This window comes from Lontra canadensis, unplaced genomic scaffold (genome assembly GCF_010015895.1).
Source record: "Lontra canadensis isolate GAN:19392208 unplaced genomic scaffold, GSC_riverotter_1.0 scaffold88, whole genome shotgun sequence".
NCBI lineage: Eukaryota > Metazoa > Chordata > Mammalia > Carnivora > Mustelidae > Lontra > Lontra canadensis.
In genome coordinates this window covers 6624840-6636573 of record NW_022631082.1, presented here as the reverse complement: position 1 = coordinate 6636573, position 11734 = coordinate 6624840, and the positions used below count along the sequence as shown (strand labels likewise).

General features: G+C 52.7%; 1 protein-coding gene across 2 annotated transcripts; it reads right to left on the bottom strand.

Annotated features, from left to right (window-relative positions):
• Positions 1–4445: 4445 nt before the first annotated feature.
• Positions 4446–11714, bottom strand: RNASEH2A (ribonuclease H2 subunit A). 2 transcript variants are annotated; one of them, XM_032884134.1, is made up of 10 exons: positions 11436–11547; positions 10088–10340; positions 8969–9388; positions 8708–8779; positions 8467–8593; positions 8276–8363; positions 6094–6231; positions 5899–5986; positions 4781–4904; positions 4446–4664 (listed from the first exon to the last, which is right to left on the bottom strand). In XM_032884134.1, the coding sequence occupies exons 3-10, from the start codon at positions 9093–9095 to the stop codon at positions 4529–4531; spliced, it is 900 nt and encodes a 299-aa protein (XP_032740025.1). In that variant the 5' UTR covers positions 9096–9388; positions 10088–10340; positions 11436–11547; the 3' UTR covers positions 4446–4528. The 2 variants fall into 2 exon arrangements, with proteins under 2 accessions (XP_032740025.1, XP_032740024.1); XM_032884133.1 differs by lacking the exons at positions 8969–9388; positions 10088–10340 and having other exon boundaries at positions 11436–11714.
• Positions 11715–11734: the final 20 nt, after the last annotated feature.

Here is an 11734-nt window from a genome sequence, read left to right as displayed (position 1 = left end):
TTTTTTTTTTTTAAGATTTTATTTATTTATTCGACAGACAGAGATCACAAGTAGGCAGAGAGGCAGGCAAAGACAGAGGGGGGAGCAGAGAGAGAGGCAGGCAGAGAGAGGGGGAGGCTTATCTATTTTCTTCCTTGAATGCTTATCCTTGTCACAATAATAGAGTATATAGCAGCAAGAGTGATAACAGATGATGTCTACATTTATTGAGTATTAATTATGTGCCAGGCACTTCCTAAATATTTTATGTGACCTCCCTCCCATGAGGAGGTGGAGTCTAGATGCTTCCCCTTAAATACAAGCCGGCTCTGGTGACACATCAGCAAACAGAGAGGGGAGACGATGCTGGTTTCCAAGGCTAGGGAGTCAGAGAGGAGACCACTTCAACCAGACTTGGAACCCTTGCTCTTGGAGCCCAGATGCCATACTGTGCGGAAGCCCAAGCCACAGGGACAGGCAATGTGTAGCAATTCTGGTCAGCAGCCCCAACTGAGGTTCAAGGCAAGACTCAGTGCCAACCACCGGATGTGTGAATGAAGACGCCTTTCAGGGGATTCCTATCCCCAGCCAGCATTTAGGTGAACCAGAACCATCATCAGAACTCAGAAAGAGGGGCGTCTGAGTGGCTCAGTGGGTTAAACCTCTGCCTTCGGTTCAGGTCATGATCTCAGGATACTGGGATTGAGCCCCGAATTGGGCTCTCTGCTCAGCAGGGAGTATACTTCTCCTTCTCCCTCTGATGCTCCCCCTGCTTGTGCATTCTCGTTCTTTGTCAAAATGAAATATTTTTTAAAAAAATCACATTTGCAAATTACATCTTTAGGTTGCTGACTAGCTTCTGCTTATGGCCAGCTGTGAAGAAAGGGGGAGAGTTTATCTTGTCCTGGCAAATTCCATCAGCAGTCAGAAGAGCCTATACATTCAAGATAAACTGTAATTATAACAATTTGGGAGGGGAAAAAAATGGAAATCCAAAACTGAGGGCCAAATGTATGAAAGCATATATTTACAAATTTACAGCATGGAAAAGGACAGGGCAGAATTATTAATGGACTCTGGATGGGTAAACATTTTGCAACTGCTGTGATAACCAGAGGCTGTGGCTTGAATAGAGGGATCCCCTCAGGTGGGGAAATGGGGAGGCCACAGTTCCCCCCACCAAGGTCTGCCTTCACTATCGCTGCCCTCAGGCAAGCCCTCTTCCCCCTCCTGTTCTCTTCCACCCCTCACCCTTCAGATCTCTGCCATTCAGCTCCTCGGGCTCTGGAAATCAAGGATGCCATCCCCACCATGCACTCCTGAGGTCCTCTGGACCTCGGTGCATACTCAGAGACCTTTTGTAGCTGGGTCAGTGCTGGCTTCCTGGTGACCAGCACGGGACCTATATGGAGTGGAGAGGTAACCAGTTATGGGGCTGAATTGTATCCCACTCCCCAAATTCATGTTGAAGTCCTAACCTCAGTACCTCAGAATGTGATTATATTTGGATAGAGTCTTTAAAGAGGTAATTAAAGTAAACTAACGTCATACCGATTGGCCATAATCCAATTACTGGAGTCCTTAAAAGAAGAGATTAGGGGCACCGTAGGAGATTCAGTCGGTTAAGCCTCTGCCTTCAGCTCAGGTCATGATCTCAGGGTCCTGGGATCGAGCCCCCCATGTTGGGCTCCAGCCCTGTGTTGAGCTCCCTGCTCAGCGGGGAACCTGCTTCTCCCTCTCCCTGTGCCCCTCCCCACCACTCATGCTCTCTCTCTCAAATAAAGAAGGAGGAGGGGAAAGAGAAGTGGACATAGACATGCACAAAGGGAAGATCTTGTGAAACACAGGGAGAAGATGGCCATCTACAAACCAAGGGAAGAGGCCTCAGAAGCAATCAACCCTGAGACGCCTCGGTTAAGTCTCTGCCTTCAGCTCAGGTCATGATCCTGGGGTCCTGGGATCAAGCTCCGTATTGGGCTCCTTGCTCAGCTGGGAGTCTGCTTCTCCCCCTCCCTCCTGTTCGTGCTCTCCTTGCTACGTCTCAAATAAATAAATCTTTTTTTTTAAAGTATTTTATTTATTTATTTGACACAGAGAGAGAGATCACAAGTAGGCAGAGAGGCAGGCAGAGAGAGAGGGGGAAGCAGGCTCCTCAGGGAGGAGAGCAGAGAGCCCGATGTGGGGCTCAATCCCAGGACCCTGAGACCATGACCTGAGCTGAAGGCAGAGGCTTAACCCACTGAGCCACCCAGGTGCCCGCCCTTTTTTTAAAGATTTTATCTATTTATTTATCAGACAGAGATCACAAGTAGGCAGAGAGGCAGGCAGAGAGAGAGGGGGAATCAGGCTCCCCGCTGAGCGGAGAGCCCGATGCGGGGCTCGATCCCAGGACTCCGGGATCAGGACCTGAGCCAAAGGCAGAGGCTTTAACCCACTGAGCCACCCAGGTGCCCCCCCCCCTTTTTAAAAGATTTTATTTGAGAGAGAGAGCACAAGCAGGGTAAACAGCAGAGAGAGGAGAAGCAGACTCCCTGCTGAGCCAGAAGCCCAACACAGGGCTTGATCCCAGAACTCTGGGATCATGGCCTGAGCCGAAGGCAGATGCCTAACTGACTAAGTCACACAGGCGCCCTAGGTGAATTTAAAAAATAGTGTCCTTGGGGTGCCTGGGTGGCTCAGTGGGTTAAAGCCTCCGCCTTTGGCTCAGGTCATGATCTAAGGGTCCTGGGATCGAGCCCCGCATCAGGCTCTCTGCTCAGCAGGGAGTCTGCTTCCCCCTCTCTCTCTGCCTGCATGTGATTTCGCTCTGTCAAATAAATAAAATATTTTAAAAAATAAAATAAAATAAAAAATAGTGTCCTTGAGGGGTGCCTGGGTGGCTCAAGCATCCAACTCTTGATTTTGGCTCAGGTCATGGGCTTGGGGTCATGGGATCGAGCCCCACATCAGGTACAGTGCTCAGTGCAGTCTGCTTGGGATTCTTTCTCTCATTCTCCCTCTGCCCCCTCCCTCCTCACACATACTCTTTAATAAAAATAAAAAAAATAAACATCTTTAAAAAAAATGGTGTTCTGGGACACCTGGGTGGCTCAGTTGGTTGGACGACTGCTTTCAGCTCAGGTCATGATCTCGGAGTCCCGGGATCGAGTCCCGCATCGGGCTCCCGGCTCCACGGGGAGTCTGTTTCTCCCTCTGACCTTCTCCTCGCTCATGCTCTCTCTCACTGCCTCTCTTTCAAATAAATAAATAAAATCTTTAAAAAAAAAAAAAAATGGTGTTCCTGATGTTGTAGAGCCCCCTGACTTACCAGCTTCTCATGGAGTGAGATAAACCTGTCTTGCTACTGGCAAGGCTGTGTGTGAAATAAGTGCTTACTTACATTGCCAACGGGTGCATGCAAGTCTTCACAGACAGGAATTCGCTAATATCTCTCCAAATTACAAACGACACAGATTCTAACCCAGCAAGCCCACCCCTGGGAATTTTACCCTACAGACAAAACTGCATGAGAAATGATGGCCCACCCTGGTCCTTCTCCGCTGTACATGTCTAACAGAAGCCGGGCAACAACTCAATGTCTCTTAAGCATTAAATAAGCCACAGGACAGTCACACCGAGGACTCTGCAGCTAGAAGGGAATGAAGAACGTTTTTAGGCACATTTGGAATTACTTCGGAGACTTGGTGAAGAGTAATGAATGCGTGCTACCTAGGCTAGAGTGTTTGCATTCGTAAAACAACAACAAACTTAGGGAAGTAACCGCACATCTATTTTGTAACATGCCAGGCTATCTCCAGAAAGACAAAAGGTACCTGCTGTGGCCTGAATGTGTGTTCCCCCAAAATTCAGGTTGGTATCCTAATTCCCACAGATAATGGTATTAAGAGGTGATTAGGTCGGGGCACCTGGGTGGCTCAGTGGGTTAAAGCCTCTGCCTTCGGCTTGGGTCATGATCCCAGGGTCCTGGGATCGAGCCCCGCATCGGGCTCTCTGCTCAGTGAGGAGCCTGCTTCCTCCTCTCTCTCTGCCTGCCTCTCCACCTACTTGTGATCTCTGCCTGTCAAATAAATAAATAAAACCTTAAAAAAAAATAAAAACTAAAATAGGGGTCCCTGGGTGGCACAGTCGGTTAAAGGTCCAACTTTTGGTTTTGGCTCAGGTTGTGACCTCAGGGGTTGTGTGATCAAGCCCCGTGTCGGGCTCCATGCTCAGCATCAAAGTCCCCTTGACATTCTTTCTCCATCTCCCTCTGCCTCTCCCTGCCCTCGCTCCACACACCCACGTGCTGTCTCTCTCAAATCTTTTTTTTTTCCAAATAGGTAAATCTTAAAAAAAGAAATTAAAAATAAAAAATAAAATCAACCAGCCAGGGCCCATCATGTTTATGTTCCAGAAGTCTGTGGCTGAGGCCAGCCGTCGAGCACACTCCCAACCTACTTCCACTGCAGAGAACAACCAAATACCGAGCTTTCCGTAAAGAACTTTAATCACAAATGGGGCAGGGGTGGGCTGGGGTGGGGGCGCATATCAAGGGAGAACGGGCTGGTTCCTAGAGAGTGGTGGCCGACTCCAGGCCTCGCTCCTGGAAGTACCGGTGTGGGAGGCGCGGGAGGGTTTGGGGGCTTTTGCTGAAGTAGGACATGATCCTCCCGGGTCCCTCCTGATCCCCCGTCGGCGAGTCCTCCCTGTGGGAGAGGTGGTGACACTGGCCACTTCGGGGTGTGGGAGGAGGGGGATTCCCACTGGGAGCTGAGCCCTGGCCTCCCTCCCGCTTTCATCACGGCCCCTGCAGGACACCCACCACAAAACGCCTTCGGCCTCCGTCTCCAGGATGCTCTGGGCTGTACGCCAGCTGAACCGGACAAACTGGGGGAAGCCGAACACAGGCTCCACGTGCTTCCTCAACCACGCTTTTGTCTTGGGATCTGAGGGACAGGAAGGGTGGGGTGGACAACGGCAACGGCCCTTGAGCCCTGACGCAATGTCCGAGTTCCTTGGCCTGGCATCTGAGGTCCCACTACCTCAGCTCAGGCCGCCAGAGTACCGGAGGCCTCTCCCACTGTTCGAGACCCATTCCTGCCTCAGAACCTTTGTGTGGGGAGCTGCCTGACTCTACCCGCCAACGGGTACTCCAGGTAGTTTAGGGAGACTGCCTCTGAGACATCCCTTCACCCCCATCAAGGACAATGGTCATTAAATGAGCATCTGTGGACCATGGTATTAATGGCCATCATTCCCCCCAAAACGGGGACCTCAGTGGGGACAGTGAGGTCCTTGTTTATCTTGTTCATGGCTCCATCCCAAGGGCTCAGACACATACCAGGTGCTCAGTAAGCATGGACTGTGGCCAGGCTGTCTTTGGCCTGGACCTGGTTTCCTTACTTTGGCCTCACCTAAGTTCCAGTCACAGACTTGCCATGTCTCCCCACCCACCTGCCCGTCCCTCCCTGGGCCTCAGAAGGACCAGAGGGCTCCTTGAACTCAGCCACTGATTCTTGAAATCTACTCAAGGCAGGGAGATGGGCACAAGATCACCTACCATACAGGTGAGGAGAGTGAGCCTCATAACTGGGAAGAAAACACTAGATTTAAGCCAGATTTAACTGGACATGGGCTGACACTTCTCGCTCCTGCCCCTCTCCCCTTAACAAATAGACAGATGCCCACTAAGGGTGTCAGGCCCTCAATGGAGCTCCAGAGAGACAGGCGGGAGGGAGACAGGAGGGAGGACCGAGCCTGCCCGCTGGAACCAGCTCTGCTACAGGCTGGCCATCAGCAAGTGGCTCCCATCTGAGCCCTGGGCTCCTCCACTGCGCAGCAGAAGGAGCGCAACACGGAAAACCGTAGAAGCGTGCTCAACCCTGCCCCGTCAGTGTTGCTGCCACTACCACTGTCTCAAGGCAGCTGTCATCTGCTCACCATTGGGGTAACCGGAGCCATAATCTGCATCCAGGCCCTGGAGATCTTCCACAAAGTTCCAGTTCTTTACAGCCTGGTCTCGGGCTACCTGTGGGCAAGATAAAAACTTGGGATCTCCCTCCCCACAAAGCAGGCACGCCTGCCCTCTGCCCAGGGAGACGGTTAGGAACGGGCCGCGGTCAATAGGAGCCTAACCTTGGCGCAGATACTGGCAGCACTGACCACAGGGTAGAGGGCATCCGCCTTGGCCTTGACTGTCACCTCAATGCCGGGAAAGTGCTGCTGCAGCCGCTTCTGGTAAGATTCTGGCGGCCCTACAGTGTCCACAAATACCTGCCGTGGGGACAGAAACGTATCCGGTCAACAAACATCTGGAAACATAACTGCGTAAGTGATCCAGCCTCATAGCATTTACACTGGCTGCCCCTGTGCCTGGAATATTCTTCTCTCAGCTCATCCCCAGGCTGTAGCCCTCTCAGGTATCTCTGCTCAAAAGTCCCCTCTGGGGGCACCTGGCTGGCTCAGTTGGCAGAACATGTGACTCTTGATCTTGAGGTCATGAACTTGAATCCCACATCAGGTGTAGAGATTATTATTATTTTTTTAAGATTCTATTTATTTAGGGGCACCTGGGTGGCTCAGTGGCTTGAACCTCTGCCTTCGGCTTGGGGTCGTGATCTCGGGGTCCTGGGATCAAGCCCCGCATCAGGCTTTCTGCTTGGCAGGGAGCCTGCTTCCCCCTCTCTGCCTGCCTCTCTGCCTACTTGTGATCTCTGTCAAATAAATAAATAAATAAAAGAAAATTATTTTTTTAAAATTCTATTTATTTATTTGTGTATGAAAGAGAGAGAGAGAGAGACAGGCAGAGGGAGAAGCAGGCTCCCTGCTGAACTGGGAGCCTGATAGGGGACCCAATCCCAGGATCCTGGGATCATGACCTGAGCTGAAGGCAGATATTTAACCGACTAAGCCATACAGGCACCCCCCAGAGATTATTTAAAAACAAAACAAAACAAAACAAAACAAAAACCTCCTGGGGCGCTTGGGTGGCTCAGTGGGTTAAAGCCTCTGTCTTCGGCTCAGGTCATGATTCCAGGGTCCTGGGATCGAGCCCCGCATCAGGCTCTCTGCTCAGCAGGGAGCCTGCTTCCCTCTCTCTCTGCCTACTTGTGATCTCTGTCTATCAAGTAAATAATAAATAAAATCTTAAAAAAAAAGAAAAAATAGTCCCTTCCAAAAGAGGCTTCCTGATCGAGCTGAATACATTCTACACACTCACTGAGCACCTAATGCATACCATGGCCCCACCAGATGCCAGGAATATGGCAGTAAACACACCAGGCAAAAATCTGTCTTCATAGAGCAGACACCCTGGTGAGGGCCACAGACAAGAAAAAACATAAATAATAAAGGGCAGGGGAGAGTTGGGGAGTTGGGAAAAATTATCATTTTATTCCTTCTCATTTTTTTAAAAGATTTTATTTATTTATTTGACAGAGATCACAAGTAGGCAGAGAGGCAGGCAGAGAGAAATGGGGAAGCAGGCTCCCTGCCAAGCAGAGAGCCTGAAGCGGGGCTCAATCCAGGACCCTGAGATCATGACCTGAGCAGAAGGCAGAGGCTTAACCCATGGAGCCACCCAGGCACCCCTCTACTTAATTTTTTTTTTAAGTAAGGTCTACGTACAACTCAGGGCTTGAACTCATGACTGAGATTGAGAGTCCCATGCTCTACCGACTGAGGCAGTCAGGCACCCCAGGAAGGGTTTTCATTTTAAACAGTGGTAGGAGAGATTCAGAGAGTTCACTCTGATGTGGTGACATCTGAATAAAGGCCTGAAAGAGATGAGGGAATGAGTCATGGGGAGATCTCAGAAAGAGGATTCTAGGCAGAAAGAACAGCCAGTGCAAAGGCCCTGGGGTGGGACCATGCCAAATATGCCAGACAGCAACAGGGAGACCTCAGCTAGAGTAAAAAGATGATATTGGTGATCTCCATTGCCTTTATCCTCAGAAATCACCTTTATTATTTGCTTACCAGCTGACCATCTGTGTTCCCTGACTTGGCCATGAACCCCAGAGGGCAGAGCCCTTGTCTGTCTGCTCTAGTACTGCACCATCAGCGCCATGTTTCAGTCCTGGACCTCGGCCATCTCCTCAGCAAAGCCTCCCTTGTTACGTTCCCTATCTCAAGCATATTTATCCTTGTTATTCTCTCAAAACAGCCTGTTCTTTGCCGCAGAGTACTGGATGCAATGCCAACTTATATTTCCCTCTGGTAATTTAATCTCTCTCTCTTATGCACTTGACACTGAACTTCCCAGATTTAATTTTTACTGGGATCAAAAAATTAAATGTTGAGATCTATGTTAGCTCACCTGGGCAACTTTCACACCCTGATCCAAGGCATACTGCACCAGCCCAATGGCTGTATCATGGGATAGGGAATTCAGGTTGTACTTGACCCTGCAGTGGGAGACAGAACCCAGTCAACCCCGATCCAAATACTAATCCCTTCCAACCCGTGCTGGCTGCCCCTCCACCCTGGCCCCTCCCAGAGGTCCCTCACCGCCCAAGCATGCTGGTAGAGATGAGGTTTGGAGACAGCACGTCCAATGCCCAGCCCACAAAGTCCCCGTCCTCCTCCATTTTCACAAAGAGCCTGTCCCGCTCGCTCTCCGATAGGGTCTTTGAGTCTGGGAGGAGGGTTGGGAGAGAAGGGAATCGACTGGTTCTCCCAGCTCCTGTTCTCCCTCTCCAGTCTGCACCCGCCCCGGAACCACCTCCCGAGACTCACACCTCGAGCTCACCTGCCACTTTCAGGGCCTCCAGATCTGCCAGGCGGGACAGGGGGCAGTAACAGATGGCGTAGACCATGGGGCCTAGAGAAGCGGGGATCCAACCAGTGAGCCTGTGAAAACCGCTATCTCTATTCCATTATCTCCGCTTTCTTCAGTGCCATCGCCACTATCACCCCCCTCCCCGGGTACGGTACAAACCCGGCTTCCGTTCCAGTGCAATCAGCATTCCCTTTATCACGCCCCTCCCCCAGCCCAGCCCCGGGGGCGCACCCAGCACCGGGCCCCGGCCCGCTTCATCGACGCCCAGGGCGCAGGACTCCTTGCGGCACACCGCGGGCACAGGCGAGTTCAGGCGACAGCGGCCCGTACTGTCTCTGTCCAGCTCGCTGAGATCCATGCCGCCTTTACCGCCGCCACCAGCGGCAAGAACGAGTCTGCAGGCTCAGGTCTAGGCGCGCGTTTTCCGCGGGCCCAAAACCGCTCTCGCTCCCGACCAATCGGTGCCGAGGACACGCCGCCGACGCTTCTGCCGCCGTTGGAGTTTGCGCAGGCGCCACCGAAGCTCCTGCCGTACGGCTTCCTGGGAATTGTAGTTCCCAAGGCCGACGGCCCTGCTCTTTGGCGGACCGGGGTGGGCGGGGTCGCTTTCCAAGCTCCGCCCCGGAGTCCCTGACGCCCCGCCCGTCGGGGCTGGTAGGAGGATAGGGGAAACTGACGCAGACTTTGGAGAATTTGGCCCAGTCAGGGCCTTGAAGGTCAAATACCACTATATTGCCAGAATACTGTCAGTGTCTACATTACTGGGTCTCTGTCCATCTGAATGCTGGCTCTTTGTAGTCCCTGTCCCTGCCACTCCACACAGTCTTAGCCCTCTCGGCACCAGGGCCGCCTTGCTCCGGCCCCCACTCTGCTTCCTAACCTCTGACTGGGGCTAAGCCTCCCCCACCCACCCCCTCCCAACTGTGATCCCCAATATCAACAGACTTCTGCTGACAGTCTGTGCCCAACAGGCAGGGCCATTCCCCCCAGTTCAACTGGGTTCATGTCCCCCAGTTCTCAAGTCTCAGCCGGCTCACGGCCTCAGTCTGTAGGTAGGTCCCTGGCCCACATCAGGCTCATACTTCCTCAGGGTCGCAGTTCTTCCATTTCAAATTCCCCCTCTCTGCCCCTCACCATCTTTCTTCCTTTCTCCCCGGATATCCGCGGGGGCTCACTGTTCCTGACTCAGCTCTCCCTTCCCCACCATCTTCTAGCTTCAGCCCTCAAGACCCTCCTCGAATTCCCCCTCCCTCGCGGTCCCACCCTTCTTCTCCCTGCCCACCCTGGGGACTCTCAACTGGGGACTTAACAGCCCGCCCTGGCCCCGCCTCCTCTGCGCGAGTCTCTCACCCGGGTTCAGGGCCTCCAGTCGCAGTCGGTTGGTTTGCAGGAGGAACAATCCTGTTGCCTGCAGGGCCGCACCTGCACCAGATTCTCGCGGTCCATGAACACAGGGCCCGGCGCCGTGCCCAGGACCTCGCGGCTGCGCTCCTGCTTGCCCAGGTCGCAGAAACAGCGCCACTTTCCCCAAGGGCCAAGGATGGAGTCCTCCACTTCTAGGGATGGAGGGCCAGGTAGGGGGGAATCTACCCCCTTCCCTCCTCTAGGAAGGCAGGAGGATAAAGACACTAACGACATCTCCTGTTCGTTGAGCTCTGCCTTTGTGCCAGGCACTCGCCCCCCACAGATGATCTCATTTAATTTCCTCATCATTCCCAGGTGGGGAAACTGAGACCTACAGAAAGCAACCCACCCTTTGAGCTTATACATCTGGTGTGTGACCCAGAGGAATTGCAAACTAACACTTCCCACCTGTTCCAGCCTGTCCATTTGGGAACATGATACAACACCCTTGGTGCCCACCATCTGAAGCTGACTTATGTCTTCAGGGGTGTGATAATGGGCCTGTTCAGTAGGCAGAGTGCCCCCTAACCAGCAAGGCTGCCAGGTGGTAAATTAAATGATATAATTGGCATAATATAATGAAGGTACGGAAAGCCTCTGGCAATGTGCTAGTATGTAGCACAAAAACAACTATTATGACCACTTTTCAAGCAGCTACAACCTTCTGAGTGTTTATGGGAGGGGCTCTTTACAATGCTCTTTTATGGACACCTCCCTATACCACTAGGAAACAGGTCTTATCCCAACTCTGCAGCTCACAAAGTCCGAACACTTCTCGCCTTACCAAGCCTCAGCAGACAACACTGGCCTCTTTCTTTTCCTCCGTCCAGCCCTTTGGCTTTGGCACTTGCTGTTCCCATTCCCTGGCACATTCTTCCCCCTAAATCTTTGCATTCTTGGCTTTTGCTGGCTTCCCGCTGCACTGGTTAGCCATCCTCTTCAGTCGGCCCTTCTCTGATTTCAGACGTTTACCTTCCCCCTCCTTTCTCTATCTCCACCCTTCCTAGCACACATCCCTGAGTTTACGGTTGTGTCTGCTTGGGAATTATTGCCTACCCATGTCCCCTCTTCCCCTTAAGAGGCTTCAAGTCAGTCTCTGTTTCAATTTACAGATAAGGACACTGAGCCTCAGAGAAAAGTAACCAGCCCAAGGGCGGGGGGAGGGAGGGTGGTACGCCAGTGCGCAGATGGGGAGAGATGGGAATTCCCTGAAGGAGGGTCTCTTTGCAGCCAGCTGGCAAAGTGGGGCAATGGGGCACCTTTCCGCACCATCACACCCGCGGCGTGCGGTTACCTTTCTCCTGATGCTGCAGCCGCAGCTCCTCCCAGGTGTCGCCTCCGCTCTTCTCGCCAAAGTAATGGTAGTCGCGGGAGACCTGGGCAGGGGTCCCCAGCAGCAGGAGAATCAGAAGCGGCAGTAGTAAGTCAGTCGGGCTCCCGGCCATGCCGGACTCCAACCGACTCGGGCGCGCTCCGAGGAGCTCCTCGCGGGGTATGTGGTGCCCGCACTACCCCCATCAGCGGTGGCAGTGGTCGGGGCCCACGGCCCCGCGACTCCTCCCGCCGCTTGCCGGCGCGTGGACCCGGCCGCTT